This window comes from Falco rusticolus, chromosome Z, assembly GCF_015220075.1.
Source record: "Falco rusticolus isolate bFalRus1 chromosome Z, bFalRus1.pri, whole genome shotgun sequence".
Taxonomy (NCBI): Eukaryota; Metazoa; Chordata; class Aves; order Falconiformes; family Falconidae; genus Falco; species Falco rusticolus.
This window is the reverse complement of record NC_051210.1, coordinates 36,144,234-36,161,892: the sequence shown is the minus strand read 5'-3', so window position 1 is coordinate 36,161,892 and position 17,659 is coordinate 36,144,234. Positions and strand designations below refer to the sequence as shown.

The window sequence follows — 17,659 nt, the reverse complement described above, 5'->3', positions numbered from 1 at the left end:
CTTCACAGTACAACTGAAATTCTGTCTGCTAGGCAATCAACAATAGCCTTAAAAAATTCACCACCAGAAAAGTGATACGCCCCTCAGCTGTCATTATGGAGACAACCACCATAAAAGATTCAGTTATGTGTGAATATACTGGTATTTCAAGCTTATCATAGGATAAAGGCATGGATGCATTTTTCAGGGATACAGCACAAAGCAAAAACGTCTTAATAGGGACTCACAAAATCTATGAAATCCCTTCAAACAGGTAGAGATAGAAGAATCAAGTCTCCACTCAAAATAAATTATAACATAATATCTATGTTTCCAAATAAAGAGATCTCTAGTAACGATATGAAATATCAGCCCCTAAAAGGGCATAATTCTGACTGACAACAATTGACAATCACCAGTTAAGTCCTATATAGTTAAGAGGAAACTACGTAGTTCTGGATACAACATAACTCATTTATCAAAGTCACAGCACACAAAAAATTGTCAAAAAAGTTTGAGACATACAAAAGAAGAGTTTATTATCTGACATTCATAATCCTGTAATACTCAAATGTTTGAAGTCAAGGGAAAACGAAAATGGGAAAACAGTTGGGGATCCAACAAGAACAGCAGGTGTTTGTCTGCAATTTGAAACAAATTCTCTGTTACTTTATCTGTAAAAGATGGTATCTCAAATAGGTGACTAACATAATTTCTTTGCTAGTGACATCATCCAGCAATACCACAGATTATATCCCCCGCTTTGTGAAATGGAGCATGTACCCAAAAAATTCAAAGCCAATGAACAGTAACCAAACTAAATGCAAAAACTATAGAGTTTGGATCTTAGGATGAGACCTCCAAAGAGGGCAGGAGAGAGCCCAAAGTATCTCACTTAACAGAGAAAAACTTAACCGGTTTGTTTCAAATAATTACTAGAAAGAAGCAAAGTGGAAAATTTCACAAAACTTAACATCAACCTGGACTCAAAAGGCAGGACGCATTAGTCCACAAGTTTCTTTGAGTTTTTCAGTGTTTTGGGGGAAAAACAAAACAAACAAAAAAACCCTGTATGAATTCCAAAAGACCACTGCTGAACAGTGATCAGTGTGGGAATCTACCTTCCTAAAACTCTCTACTAATCAATGTGCTACCATCACCTTCTTTCGAAAATAATTATGATTCTAGGCTAATGAACAACTATGAGACTGACATTTAAGACTCAACTTTGTTCTGATACATAGACCTCTAACAAACCAAAATAGGTACGGTACCTAGCTGATCACTTTAAGGACTAACTTGATTAACTGAGAAAAGTTCAAATTAGTCTTGAATTCAAGTCAAGGCTATAGGAAGCTAACTCTATGAGATCACTGAGTACAAACACACTGTGAATTCCATCACCTCTGGAAAGACACCAGAAAGTTCACAAGACAATGAGTTGATGGTTTTAGCCTGCAACTGTGCAGCTATTCCTGTATTACTGCCTGGTTTCCATGCAGTATTTCAAAATAACAACATCTGTAAAGAACTGTTTCCAGAGCCTGATATTTAACAACTTACTACTTCCTAAAAAGATTGAGAAAACCCTTAGTAACACCTGATCACATCATAAAAATCTCTTAATTACAACATTGAAGTTATCTGTAAAGTAAAACCTCATTTTGACTACAGCATTTGATAAGCTTAACTAATAATCTTTATCACAGAAATCAGACTGCCCTCTTGCGGTCTACTCAGAAACTTATTATTAATTTACACTTTAATTCACAATATATGAATAAATTCCAATGTTTCTTTTCTCTTTCTATTACGGTGACCAGAACTAAAACACATTGTATTTAACTTTGCAACTGTCCCCCAAGACCAGCATTAGAAAGAGTAAGAAAACACATAAAATTAATAAGAAACAAAGCTATAAGCAATAAACACTACCAATCCTTAACAAATACATTTAAAATTGTGTTAGAGGGTGACTGTTCTTCACAGCACCAGAAATAATTTACTACTAAAATACAGGACTGTTTTGGCTGACTTAACAAACCAGTCTGAGCACCTTTAAAGGCAGATCAAAGAAAGTTACTCACCAAAAGTGCCATAGAATCCTCTAGGTCCACAAGTGCCAACACCATATTTCTTCAGAGATGCCTGGGCCGCACTCTTTTAACAGAAAAGAATTACATGAAATATTTGTTCTTACACTAGATCTCTAACTTTTCTATTCGCTTCATATTGGCAATCCTATACCAATGTACATAGGGTAGTTGTTGCATCATGTAACATGACCTGATCTACAGGAAGTATAATAATGTACTGAATGTATTAATTAATTTCACATGAAAACTATTTTAGACAAGTGTTTGAGCATTACTCATCATATTCTAGTGATTAAGGACATTAGATATTAATCTAAATTTGATAATCAGCTAGTACACAGTAAGAACACCAGGTTAAACTTTAGGAAAAAGACAATTCAACAGCACAAAATTACAAGGTTTATAATCTTCCTTGCTGCTTTAGAAGTATACTCCCTTGACCAAGTTTGTGCTTTCCAAAGTAATTCTTAATTTCAAGATAACATACAAAGTAAAAGAGGAATAATTACATAAACACAGTAACTGGAAGAACTCACCTTAACCTTTTCATTATCCAGCAGTCCAAGAAAGTTAAATGATGCAAAGTTTATGCATTCCTTGCCATTAACAGTGATTATATGGGTGGGAGGACTGAAAAAAATTACAGACCTATTGTTATGAATGAACAGTTGCCGTTTTCATAAACAGACAAACAGTATAGGATTTTTGTTTTTCAACACTAAGAAGCACATAGCTTCTCCAAGATTCCTTCTTTCCACTTCTTCCTACGCAGCTGCCATTCAAGTTCAGTGTCAAGTGGCAAATATACTGCTATACTCCACTAAAACTGTATCCCTGTAATTTAGTAAAGAAACCATAAATACCTTCTTGAGATATTTAATGATTCTGTCTTGAAAACTTAATTCATACAAAGATGACTCCTGAAGAAATAAAGTTACTCCTTTAAAATCAAAGTAATACCTCTTTGGAAGAATACTACAAATAAAAAGTGAATTTCATTGCTACTTGCTTCCATGATACACAAATCTAAAACCAATGTTTTTGTCATAAAGCAGACCCACAATACCAACCTTGTACTGAATCAAGTTCCTGAAATATAGGTACTAGCTGTAAGCAGATAGAAGTACTGTATTGTCTGTCAGCTCAAGTTTCCAACTCTGTTTAATCCATAATGGTTTGAATAACTCATGTAACCAGGAAACACAGAAAATGTGAAAAAACCACAACCAATAGTAACAAAAGAACAAGAGCACAATAAATAATGAAGGACAGTGCAGCAGTGCACAGAAATTTTCTGCCCTAAAAAAATGATGATTTAGATAAGCATTAAAAAATTGAAGATAAAAATAGCCATCACTCCTTTAAATGCAAGTATCACATCTGTGTGTAGTGTTCTAAAAAACCCTGCTTTGGCAATTCTACACTACAATACCACAAAATCAAGTTTCAATTAATCACTCAGGAGTGCCGAGAAGTCTCAAAGTTAAGCTGAACACAAAATCTTATGTGTGTCCATTTCAGTATGCGTACTACAGTTGAGAATCTATACTATTCCTCAAACATAATAGTATCAACAAGCTTTTCCCATGTGGGAACTAGCACTGAACAATTTCCACAATCAAAATTAAACAGGGCTGCTCAAATGTCAAATGCCTATGCACAGCTGCTCCAAATCTGGCTGCTGACAATATTTCAATGGGTATATTTGGCGTGCAAAGCAAATAGACTTCAAGTCCAAGCTATTCACTGCAAGTTAAGAAAAACATTTAACTGCCTGAACTTCACTTAAAAATACTCCATGATTTTGTTTCATATCTGCTCACTTTTAAAAATTAAGCACATTACTTCAACCAAGCAACCACAAAGTTTACAAAACAACTTTGGAAAGCTTTCTGCTAACACAGTGTATGCACCATGCACCTTCATCACTGTCATTCCAAGACATTAAACCGACAAAAGCTGAACCTGACCCCACAAAAAAGCTGTCCTGCATTACTGCAGTGCATCTTCTGCACAGAAGGAGCATTGCACGAATATGCAGGAAACTGCCTTGGGGAACTTCCTGCTATTAAAAATATACCTGGACCTGTTCCTCTGGCTTGCTCATCAATGAGTTGTACCAAACATCTGAAGTCCTATTAAGTGAAACAACTACTTAGGTTTGCAGATATTCAGATAGAGCAGACCTCTACCTATGGATTTTGGCACTAACACAAGGTTTAGTATATTCCCAGCATACTATTAGACCTGGTAAATGTACAAATAATTGCCCCCACAGCTCTATCTCTCAAATCTAGAAAATACACTAATGTTCACCAAGAACTTACCCCTAACAAAGCTGCAGACCCCATGAAAACATGGCCACGCTTTGCTATCAGAATTTTACCCAACCTTCTAAAGGAATACTCATGGTTAAGCAGAAAACGCTCATGGAAAAACTAATTCCAGTGAATAATTAGATACAAAACATGGCTGCTAGTAGTATCATAAAACTTTCCTTGCAATGACAAAAACAAGAAGTCTTTGCAAAAGGAAAATGGTGAAAGACTTAATTTCTTTACAGTGCCATGTATCTCTCTTCCTCTAGTATAACACAGTTTGTTAGGCATCACGTTTAGGGACAACTGTTATGAGATACTGAGTGATCCAGCTGAAACCATAAATAAAAATATGATTTCAAGCTATATTCAAAGAATCTGCAAGCAAGACCTTCAGAAACTGTGTTTTTTAAGAACCAAAAGCACTACATCCATACGTAGACCTCTCACTTATCTCCTAAGTGTTGCATGTATTGAAAAATCAGTCACAGAAGATGATAAAGTAAAAGCCAGATCTTTAGTGCCTTTTCATTTTAAAGCAAAACAAGAATCAGCATGAGAATTTTGCAGACATACTGTTTTAGCAGACAGGTTTACATTTTCTGAATGATGTCTTGTACAACTAAGCTATCTTGCATAAATTATTTCGCAGAAAGGCTACCACAAGAAGTAACTAACTTCTGAACTATGACTGAGCTGTCATGGGTAACTTGGTCACCACTGATTCAAGATTGGTTTGTTTGAAAAAGTCTCTGCATTGTTGGCTTTGCTTATCATATGGCAATGTTACCAGGATTATGCAAGTGTTCAGCAGAAAGTAGCATACTAACGTAAGGCAGAAACCACCTTGCATCCTGAGGGAGGAGGAAGTCTGCCTCCCCCAGGCAGCGTGTCAAAGTTTTTCCTGAAATACTTAATACTTCCCAACTGGTCAGGAGCCTATATAAACCCTATCCACACATTACTGCAAATATGCAATATTAAACCACCACACACTAAGATAATTAAGATTTATGTAAATTGCCATTCATGGTAGACATTAACACATGAAAATCATGGAAAGATGACTACCTCATTAACATCAACAGGGCTCCCCTAAAATACTAATTAAAAAGGGGACAGAAATTCTCTTGAGTTGGAATTAGGATGCAGACACTTTCATTTCTGTATTAATCCTGAAACATGGGTTGAGTTTATAGCCCAAGTTGCAATCTCATAGCTGTTGAGCAACTTAAGGGAATGTAGTTGGCAGTTTAAATTTTAGAAGACAAATGCCAAGTTTTGCCCATAGCCACTATTAAGTTCAACAGCCACAACATATTAATGTTCTGTCACAACACATTCCCTAGCTGTAAGCACTGGAAAGTTCTAAATAATTTAAACAATTTCTGAATCAAGCTGAAAGATATATTTGTTCAGATTTTTTTTAAATGTCCAACGCTTTCTTTGCCACAGTCTTGTTTGTTTCAAAATTCTAAACAATAACAGGATCGTTCACATCACAGTTGATTAAAACAGGCATCACTTTTCTAAAGCAGACTTTTCCATGGTGGCAGAACCATCAAAATGGAGCTCCCTATGGCAGCAAATAATTCTGCTTTGTCACTAAAATATTTTAAAATATTGGTGTCACTAGAAGGATATTAAGAATGCTTATATTGTAAAAGTTACCGACATAAATCTGAAGCTTGTGAAAGAAATTTCAATGCAATTTCTGAAACACTGTGACTCTTGCCTAAGTCAGCACACATTCTAAAACCTCCTAACACAGAAGAAAGTAACACTGAGCCATAATTTCCTCATGGAACAACTTCACCATCAAGCATCTCGGTGCACTTCTGACTGTCCAAAGAGGAACAACTTGTCACGAAGTGCCAAGTGGCTAGCCACAAAATCAGTTTCTTCTGAAGCGATTAGTGATGACAGTTTTCCCCCCAAGGCCTACACAGAAAGTGGTAACCACTTCTGGAGGTTTAAGTCTTCATATTCAGAAAAAATGAAACATTACTACCAAACAATACAGATCCCCAATAATGGCAAAGATAAAAATGTCTCTCCCCCCACTGCCAATATTTTTTTAAAAAATTCATAACAACATTTAAAGTAAGAAAGATTTTTCTTGATAATGCTGCAAAACCAAGATATCTCTCCAGCTGCAAATTCAGTCCTGCTATCTAAAAATGGAATTAATTTCTGAAAGGTTTTAAGGATAGTGAAAAGCTTAGTAAGAAATACACTTAAAAATATGGACATTGAGTATTTGAGCTGAAAAAAACCCCAGAATTTATTCTGAATTACATTTACCCTGAAACAATGTTGTAGTTGAGAGCTGGGTGATCTTTTGGCACAGGAGGTACAAGAGGCTCTGGCTGCCATTCTTCAATCAACTCTTCCTTTTCCTGGACAGGAGAAAAACAATACAGCTCAAAAAGGATTTGTGCTAGAAAAGACATTATGCATTAAGAAACAGTTGGAAATAGTTGTATAAGAAATTATGTAGGCTAATATGTGTCACCTGAGACACTTACAATTGACATTATCTCAGTTTGCTCAATTGAGGGCTCTGAATTCTTCAAATGGAAGATGTAAAGAAAGATATCCCAGTTGCTCCTGTGCATTAAAGACATGATAATCAAGAAAAGAGATACTAACTTGGTGTTCCTGCCAAATTTTGATCGATATTGTTTCACTCAATTATGAAAATCCTCCTCTACAGTTTATGTAATTGAATACAAATTACATAATAGTTGAATATAAATTGCCTAACTTTACATTCTCAAGTCCTCAACAGTGGCATTAAAATCTTAGCAAAATAACAGATACATGAGCAGGAAACAATACAGAAAAACTGCCAAATGCTCAAATGGTAGCAACTACTGAACCATGCAGCCCCCCCCCAACCTAACCACGGAGGAATACTGAATGCACGTTCATTTTCAAAGTCCTTTATCTGGAAAACCTAAGTTAGAAGATTTTCTAAAGGACATGCAGTGGACCAGCATAACAGGTGCATTAGACTAATTCCACACCAATTAACCACCACTCAGGCAACTCGCCAAAATCATCCTTCATACCACGAAAGCAGCCCTTCCTGGAGGATTATTTACTAGTACAGCATGACACACCTGATAACTAACTTTGAATGGTATGACTGCAATGGGTTTCTATTTCTCCATTACTTCAAAAAGCAGTAGAATATTTAAGGCTACCAAAATACAAATTCTACAATTCATTTTTTGAAAACACCATAGCAATACCTTTTTCCATTTTTATTTTTTCCAAATGCACTTTTCAAAGCCTTCAAAGTACAAAAACAAATAAAGACATGAAAAAATAAAAAGGAAACTACATGCAACAATATAATTAGTCTCCTGCATTTTTGTCACTTTCCTTTTACTAAACTAATGAATAACTAGGTATTTCCAGAGTATTAATTAATATCCCAGGAGCTCCACAAATGTCTACTTCAAAACACAAATTGAAATTTCAATATCCCTGTATTTCAGAAAAGATCCTTTTTATGTAAGCGTAGTCAGTTGTGTTTCTAGTATCTTGCAGATGTACTTTAAATACATTTTTTTTAACCTTCTCATGTTAGATTTCTTACTGAAATTTAACCCATGGGACATGTATTTTAAAGGAAATAAAATGCCATTAATATGTGTGACAGAAGTGAATGTATTTAATATTTTGAAGTGGCTGCACTTGTGTTAGAAGAAGTGTTTAGTTTCTTTAGCCACCACAGGACAGCCCCAGCTGGAGCCATGCACTCAGTTATGCATGCATTGAAATGCTGTTCCACATACCATTAAAGTAGGGGGTTAACTTACCCTGCACTAGTGCCATTCATAGCATGTCAAATAACAGATTTTGTTGCTTCAACTAAAAAAAAAATCTAAACAGATAATGGAGCACCAGAGAACAGAACAATAAAACTGTGTGTAAATACTATTGACTACTATTCATTGCCGTATTCTATTATCAAACCTCATGCTTGACACGACCCAGTAAATACCTCAAGAATGCTATTGGAGATTACCAGGTGATACACCCTACAAAGATTAACATGCAACACAGTTCCAAAATGGTGGAAAAGTAGTACCCAAACCCAGGTTAATCTCAGAGTGGAACCACAACCATAACCCCGTATGCTAAACTCCACTGTTCCAAGTCAGAGTGGCAATTCCATTCTCACCTCAGAGCAGGTACTAATGTGCATCTCTATACGGTATTGCTATTTAAAAAAAATGTCAAAAACATAATTTAACACTAAATGCGCTGACCCACAGCACTGCAAGCCAGCAGCTGCTACAATACAGTTCCCTCCCAGCCACATTCTTGTTCCTTGTGCTGGCATAGGCAGTTAGAGAACCAGACAATAAACTTGTTGAGAAAAATGATCCAGATAAAAACTAACTCAGTAAAAGCAGGATGGAAACATAGCTAAACTAGATCCCACAACACAGAGGTCCCAAACTAGACTGGCTGATGCTACTGGGAAACTGTATCCTGAGTTACAGTTGCCCAGCAGTATCATACCTTTTTCACAAGAGTTCAAAATGACTTCCAAAAAGCAGAAAGCAGGCTGTGTGCGCATGCAACCTTCACTCTGCTCCTACACTTGGTGTCAAAAGTCCCCAAATCCCTGATATGCAGCCTGCAACAACAGTTGTGTCCATTGTAGAGCACTGGACTGGGGGCAGGGCAGGGTCGTGTGTCTGTGTGTTGCTGTTTTTTTGTTTTAACTCTGAAGCAGAATAAATCAGGTGAGCAGTAGTGCAGCCTGTCAGTTATGGAAGGATAAATAAGAAAAGCGTTAGATGGCATCAAATGCCTAAAAGGGAAGGGCTTAAAAAGCATGGTGTTTCTTCTCTGTAAGTTCTGAACACAAAGAACATTTGGACAGATTTTATACAACATAGTTCAAAGCCAGAGCAGGCAACAACATACATTTCCTTCAAATAGGGCAGAATTAAAGCTATGCAAGCATGTACTTAGCTTTTTCACTTAAGTGTAATTTTTTGAACTAAGGCTACAAAGTATCACCATCAGCTTAGCAACTGGTAACACGAATTCGACTAAAATCTTTTTTCCACCCAGTCTAGCAGTAAGAAAAACACTATTTATACCAAGACACTGTAACTACATTATAAATTAGCATACTATAACTACATATATACATATAACTACATAGCATACTATAACTACACTATAAATTAGCATAGTACAATTGTAGTTGAGATCTGTGAACATAAAGATAATGAGCAATTCCTAATTAGCACTTTTCTCCCCCATTCATACCAAATTTTAAGAAGTTTCCATTTTTCCCTTTGAAATGTTTGCAGCACTAACAGCAAGGTGACAAGCCACAGATGAGATGTGGCAATATCCCAATTTTTTTTCTTAACAGAAAATAAAATATATGGAAGACTAATCCTCATTTTAAAAAACATTGTTTCACTAATTCTAGCTCACATTCATTCTACTCATCCATTACAAATCACAAACAATTGCATCTTCACTTCTTACGTCTTCTGTTTTCACATGTACTTAGCACAGGCAATAGTTTACCAAAAGCTTGTGTGACGCAGTTCCTCTATTATGGTAGGGGACTGGAGATACTGGTGATTAAAGTGAGTACCAATCTCAATCTAAAATGGCCATCCGCACTGCAGACGGGACAGTCCATCTCACTTCCCCCTTCCATTCACCAAGTATCTCAGTACACTGACCTATCCTTTCAGGGTAAATATGATCATCTCACTCAGGTGAAAGACACAGCAGAAGCAGGGTTTCATACAGTGACCCCACATTCCTAACAGCACTTTTAACTTCTACCTCCTAAACAGACACCGTATTTCAAACTAATATGAAGAATAAAAATGTTAATTTTCAAGCATATAAAGAACCAGATTTTAATTTACAATGTAACATCCTCAATATATAGCTGATTCGCTTATTTCTCCTCAGTTCACTGTATTGAAAATATCCACTTGATGAAAAAAATTAACACTTTCAACTTCCACTCTCCGGCTATAAGTGAACTCAGCTCCTCCTCTTTCCATTTTATAATTGTTTTTAATGTATATAAACAGAAATGTTAAATAAAATATAAATATCAATACCCACAAAAATATGACTGAAATGTTTACAAATATATAAACTGCAATACACAAACTTATTTATACATTTGTGCATATATGTAAACATTTAAAATATATTCATCTAAATACATACACACACATATAAAATAAATAAAACGGGTTTGGGTGGTTGTTATTTTGTTGGTGTGGTTTTTACTTTTTAAATGCTAGATACCTTGGGTAAGAGAAATACTTGGGTGTAAACACAAACTCAATTTTAACGCAAACACAAAAACCATAATTTAAATAAGTTGCCTTGTTGACCCTGTTTTTTTAAAATTCTGTTCATGAAGACATTTTTGAGCTAGCACTATAGTTATGAAACAGTGTCATACACGCATCTGTGTCAACATCCAGAGATTAACAGTATTTTTTTATTTGCTGGTCCTCAAATAACAGCTCTTTAATTTCACGGTATTTATCGAATCGTATATCAGCATGGCATAAATTGGTAAAAATAATGGCCAAGCTAATTAGAAATTTATTTATTTCAACCTGTGCTAATACTTAAGAGAATCTTTACCTACATAGGGTGTCTTGGTTCAATATGACTGAAAACCTTTACAAGAACAGACTACATCTGCTCTTCCCCGTAGCAACCTCTCAGTGCTGTTCCTGCACAATAAGGCGCTCTTGTGGCCTACAGTACTTCTCAGCCATGCATCAAGCATTTGTCTCTGACAGGAACCGCACAGCCTCCTGACTAATACCACTCTAATAAAACAGTTCCATGCTACTACCACAGCAAAAATTCTAAAAACAAGAAAACAACTATGCCTTCCATCCACAAATTAAAAGACATGGCTCCTAGCAGGACTTTTTGAGACAAAAGCTCAGTATCATTTACCACAAAGTGAAAGCCGCATACATCTGGAGGGGACCTTCCTTTCACACAAATGGCTGCTGGCTGGAGAGTGCGTGTATAGCTCAGTGATGCCATGCAGTCTCCTACAGCTTGCTGCAGTCCTCAGTGGCACTTTGCCACTTCTCCATAGAGTTCATTTTGGGTGAAAAGCCCACAAGAATCTCTACATCTAGCACCTTGTCTGGCCAGTCTTGTTTGTACTTCCCCAAATCCCAAACTATCAGGAACTTAGAGAGAAGTACTCCACTTTTTTAGTTAATGACTTGGGAGATTCCATTATTTTGGAATAGAACCAATAGGAGTACCTACAAACACTGTTTGTTATTAAAGGATGACAAGTTGCAAGCCGATTCCTGCACTGGCTTTCACAGTACTCTTGCTACGTAGTTGACTAAACCCAGAAGCCCCCTTTGGGGTGGATTTCTTCAGTGTTTTAGAAGTGTGACTCTGAAGTGCACTAGGTTGCACCACGTACCATCTATGTCTGGTTCCCCAGCACAGACTGGTCCTGACAGATCACATTAAGATGGCTGTGTAACAGTGCTGTTCTTCAGTAGTATTTATGTGGAGCCTGCTCTGCTCTGGCAGGGTTCCCAACAATAATTCACAGAGAAACTCCAAGTACCACTACATGGGTGGCTGACACAAAGGCAGCCTGAGCTGGCCTATCTCCAATGCCTGTACCTAAGTATTTCTTTCTGGTGTGGTAAAGACTGGACACCAACCACAGCATGAAGAAACCTAGAACAAATCAGAAGGCAAATCAGCAGTCTCCTTGCTGAAAACCTGGCATGTAGCTACACACAGCTCAACATGCACACCAGCCTGGTTTTTTGTGTGGGATCCCATATTACGTGAAACAGACTGTACTGGGTTTGGTTGTGACGGTGTTAATTTTCTTGATAACAGCTCATACAGCGCTGTGGTTTAGATCTGTGACCAGAACAATACTGATAACACACTCATGTTGCAGCTTTTGCTGAAGAGTGTGTGCACAGTGTGAAGGCTTCTGTTTCCCACAATGCCCACAGGGTGAACAGATTGGGGGGTGCACAAGAGACTGGGAGGGGAGACAACCTGGCAGATGACCCAAACTAACCTAACGAATATTCCATACCACATAATGTGACACTCGGCAATAAAAAGGAAAGGGGGAAGGTAGGGAAGTTAGCCATCTTTTGCTTGAGAACTGATTGGGATTTGGTCCCTGAGGGATTGCCTTTGCATTACTTTCCTTGTTTCTCTCTTCTTCCCTTTCTTCTTTGCTTATTAAACAATCTTATCATCACTCACAAGTTTTCTTGCTTTTACTTTTTCTTTCCTATTCCCCAATACCAATGGGGGTGGGGGAGAAAGTGTGCGAGCAGCTGTGCTGTGCTTAGCTGCCTGCTGGGGCTAACCCACAACACAGACCAGTGTCAACTATCTGTGGATTTGCAGTGAAGGTGGATTTTTTTTCTCCCTACAGTTATTCCTCTACACAAAACAAACAAGCTCTTTTCACAGCAATTATCTGCATTATAGAAAAGGAGATGGAATCACTCCACACATCTGATGCACCAGTCTGCTTAAGTCCTCGAACTATAGAAGACTTAGACTTTCACTTTCACTTCACTGCTGTATTTATGCTTACTTTCAATAAAGTATCTGTAGACAAGATATTCCCTTTGAAATACATTTCTTTGCATGGAAAACACTGCTTCCATCTTCAGAGTTCAATGGTTAAGCCAACTATCTTGTTATATATCAAGATATATAATATATATATCAAGATATAGCAATATATAAATAATATATATCATATATAACAAGATATATCTTGTAATCTCCTTCATCAGCAGCCAACTCAAACATACCATCAGACCAAAAAGCCTTCTCACACTCTATTCTTTTTGCCATCAAGATACAGGTAACAAAAAACTAGAGGTGTTGATGGCTAACATCTCAAGTCAAACCTGTTGCTATAATACAGCTCTTAGCATTCTGCAAATGTTTTTCTTCTGTGTCTTGCAACTATACATCAATACACACACTATGCAATTCTTGATGACTTTGGATTTTTGCAAGTATTCACATTCCTTTCCACTCCTCAAGCTCAGTGAAGTTTGTATATATCTCAACAAAAGTATCTCAGCAATAACATATTTGCAGGCTTATGTTCTTCAAAAAGCAAGTTACTGCTGTCCTGCCAATGAACTGTCATACTGCAAAAGTAGGACTGTTTTTAAGCATGAGTCTTTTCCCTTTCTGACCCCCTTCTAAACCCGTTTCCACTGAGCTGCAGCAGACCAGCTACTCACATGCAATCTCCCAAATGCTCATTGCCCCCCATTAAGAAGATAAAAGAACAGTTCTCTTCCTTGCATAATACCACTGCTCCAGATTTCTCTGAGCGTTTTCTTAAACATCTCAATTTCAGCAAAATGGTCTGTCAGTGAATGAAGGAGATGACCTGCAACTGGACGATAATACTAAAGATGCAAATAGACATATCTGACTGTAATCCTTACTTTGTGAGGAAGAGATAGGTTTCAGCTTTTCCAGGTCACCAATCACATAAGAGTAGCCAAGAGCTTCTTCCCCACCATCTACTGCTGAGAATGAATCTTGCAAAAGACAACAGTTATCCTCCAAAATACCAGAGATCAAAAACATCTGATGCAGGAAAGCTCTACTAAATGAACTACCACTGTTTCTGAATGGACAGTCAAGGGCTCCTTTAAAGCTGCAGCATGTCTTCCCAAATGATCTGAACATTCAGCACTTCACCGCACTGGACTTCCCTTTGTGTTCACCCCTCCTCTCTATTCTTATCAAAGGTAGCAAACTTCAAGAATCCCAGGATCATTTCAAACTCATCCAAGTACAAAATTGAACTGGCCTTTCTTGATTCCCATGCAGTTCACTTCTTGCCTCCAATAAATTCATGCCAAAGTTTCAGAATACTCAAAGGTTGTCTAGTAAGTACTCCCCAGAAGAGGACACTTCCTGCAGATGTGCTCACATGCACAGCCTTATGCCTATAGTCCCTGCATGCTGTTCACTGATGCATTACACTGAGCTCAGATGCTTGATGTATCCTTAACAAGAATGACATCAAAAAGCATGCAAGCACATGATATAGATAGGAATGACAAGGTAAAATACCCACAAATCTCCTTCCACAAACCCTCCTCAGTACCATGAAGAAATTCCAGTAGTTTACCTCATTCATAAAGGATACCATTCCTCAAACCCTAGCAAACTAAGCTTGTTTGTTACATAGGACTTCAGACAGTTCAGATCAACCCCTCACATACACAAGCTGGTTGGGATATTGCAATAAATCGCTATAGTTCATCTGTGACTGAGGGAAAAAAAAAAAAAAAAAAAAAAAAAAAAAAAAAAAAGAGTATAACCTTGTTCATCCTTTGAATGTAACCAATGGCACACTCAGACATTAAGCACCAAGAAAAATTAGCCCAGGGACATCTCCAAAACAAGCTCCACCAATTTCTGATAGTCTCCAGCCAGAAGAGAGAAATTCCAGTCTCCACAATTACAGATGCGCCTTTTTTTTTTTTTTGAGACAACTACATTGCAAAAGAAGAGAACTGCAACTAAACTCCACAAAGTTTTTTGGAACCCACTTAACACTGTAAACTCTCTGAGCTATTACAGACACCACATATACAGACTGATCATTTTCCTACTCTCTACACTCTTATAGTTCATTTTGTTTGGTGGGGTTTTTTTAGTATAGCTTCCATTTCTAAAACAAAACTATTCATTGAGTAGAGCTAATGCCAGGTTTTCATAACTTGGCAATCAGTCACATCAGTTCTTCTATACTTCTTAGACTCTCAAACACGGTGCTACTGTAAAAGCACACTGAAGCGTTTAAGCAATAAGCAGTTTCTTAGTCCAGTGTAAGCCCACCCTCTGAAATCCTAAAAAAACAGCACAGTTTGTGACGCAGCAGTGGTTCAACCCTAATATATCAATAGCTATAAATTGTTCCTTTAAAGAAAAATATTCTTCCACCATACCTTAAGTGTTAGATCAGATCGCTCTTGAAGCTTGTATGTCTTGGAGAAAAGAAGTCTAATTATCCACAGAATTAGAATTCCTTCTAAAATGAGATGGTAAGCAGGAGCCTGAAAATAAAAGCACAAAAAAAAGTCTATACAAAATTCTATTTGAATCAGTGTAACACTAGGCAACAGTTTTGTCTCTACTAGTACACTTGCAAAAAAATCCAAAGCTGATCATTAGCTGACATGTATTTCTAAAGCAGCAAAAATTATGATTAGATGAAAGTGGATTGCTTTACAACTACTACTTGTAGCTGTTAACTTGAGTTTGAACAGTTTATTCTCTAGTTATAAACAAGGCACACTCTAAATTGATAAGCGGTTTCAGTTCCACACATGCACATAAACTAAATATTGGGAGCAATGGCAGACAGGGGTTGCACCAGCATCTGTGAAGGCAGATTTCACAAGACAAAGTCTCCTGAGAGCCTGAAGGTCTGTGTCATTTATACACACCCACTTCAATCCTACATTCTTGCATAGTCCACGAGCAGGGACAGCTACTGTTATTCACAAAGTAACCTAATCCTGTCCTCACACATTTTTGTTAGTTTCATAGGCACTTTGAGCAGGTATAACCCAACAGTCACCAGGAACAGTTTTGCCGCTGTGTCATTTACTGTTCTGTGTAGACACAGTATTTAGGAATATTTACAGCAAACCCGGAAAGAGTGTTAATCCAAGATGAAGTTTGCCTCTTTGGGTGCTTGGAGGGAGGAAAGTCAGGTTCCTCTGGCAGCACTGCTAGTTTAAAGTAGATGTGGAGTTGTGACATCAGCATTTGACACATAGTTTTAATGACTGGTTTAGTTACTTCACTTCAGAAAGGCTCCCATCTAGACTGTGGACATTCATAATTTGTAAAAGACTCAAATTGCAACATACCAGCATTTTCTGGTGGGATATGACCTGCCAACAAAGGCAGTGGAATGCGCCACACAACCAGAAACTAAAGGAAATTGAATGCAAATATTCAAAACCAGTAAGGAGACCTATGGCATACCAAACTGCAAATAATGAATTAATCATTTGCAGAGTACTTTTCAGTTCACCAAACTTGTTAAGAATACCTATGTACACCACGACATCTAAAGAACACACAGTACAGTAGTAGTAGAGGTCCACAGAAACTACTTCCCTGCGCTTTTCAGTGCCTACGATTATCTGGAATGCAGTGTACTAGGCTGTGCTACCAGCTTCAGCAGCTCAGCACTTCCATATTCGCACTGCAAACCATAGCACAAATCCTTAAAAAGTTATGAACCTTAGCCAAATCCCGAGAGGGGAACAGACTGTTGATACAAGACTGCTGCCTATCATCAGGAAATCCTTTTTAACACCACGAAACAAAGCCTGGATGCAAACATGCCACCCTGACCCCCTCCAGGAGATAACTCAAGCATGAACATTTAAAAGTTGCTTCTTCCTTTGTGAATAACACTTGTAAGTTACAAACCCCGGCCTTACTTACAACGCGCACTATGAATGTTATTAAGGTTTAATGCGCCGGTATGGACCTGAAATGCAGCTTCGTAAACTTACACAGAGGGGAACGTGACCGCGCACCGACCGCTTTCCACACCCGGCTGCGGCGCACGCACAGGCGGGTACGGCCGGCCCCCGCCGCACCCGCGCTGGCACCGCCACCGGCACCGGCACCGCCACCCGCCCGGCCGCCGCCCTGCCCCGCCGCCCAGCCCCGCGCCGGCCCGCTCCTGCCCTCCCGCTCCCCGGGCCAGCGGCCGCGGGACACGGCGCCCTCACTCCCATCGCCTTGAGGTGGCTCGGCAGCGACTGCCAACCGCCCGCCCCCTCCGCGGCCGCCCCGCGCCAGCGGCCGGACACCAGCCCGCGCCGCAGAGCGCACCTCGTAGAAGGCCTGTACCATCTCCACCAGCACCCACTGCTGCCCCGCGCCCGCCGCCGCCATGGCCGCACCTGCCCACTTCCGCTTCCGCGGCCCGCCCGCGTGCGCGCGTCGGGGGCGGAGGGGCGGGCCCACGGCCGCGAGAGAGCGCCCCCTGCGGCCCGGCGGGGGCAGGGCAGGCCGCGGCGCCGGCACCGCCGTGGGCCGGTGCGGGGGGGCGGGGGCTTCTCCGAGGTTCGGTCACGGCGGGCTGTAAAGACGCGTCTTGCCCGGCAGCGCTCGTGGGCGCCGCTGCAGCTGCGGCTCCCCGCGGCCGTC

The 17,659-nt window shown here is 39.0% G+C and overlaps 1 protein-coding gene across 1 annotated transcript in view; it reads right to left on the bottom strand.

Moving 5' to 3' along the window:
• SPTLC1 (serine palmitoyltransferase long chain base subunit 1) overlaps positions 1–17,428 on the bottom strand; it is a 34,210-nt gene extending 16,782 nt beyond the window's left edge. The window contains exons 1-5 of the mRNA XM_037374089.1: positions 17,342–17,428; positions 15,430–15,537; positions 6,698–6,792; positions 2,612–2,705; positions 2,067–2,139 (exon numbers count right to left, since the gene is read on the bottom strand). Coding sequence (XP_037229986.1) covers positions 2,067–2,139; positions 2,612–2,705; positions 6,698–6,792; positions 15,430–15,537; positions 17,342–17,404 — 433 coding nt within the window. The 5' untranslated portion in view covers positions 17,405–17,428. The remainder of the gene's footprint in view (positions 1–2,066; positions 2,140–2,611; positions 2,706–6,697; positions 6,793–15,429; positions 15,538–17,341) is intronic.
• Between the last annotated feature and the right edge of the window lie 231 nt (positions 17,429–17,659).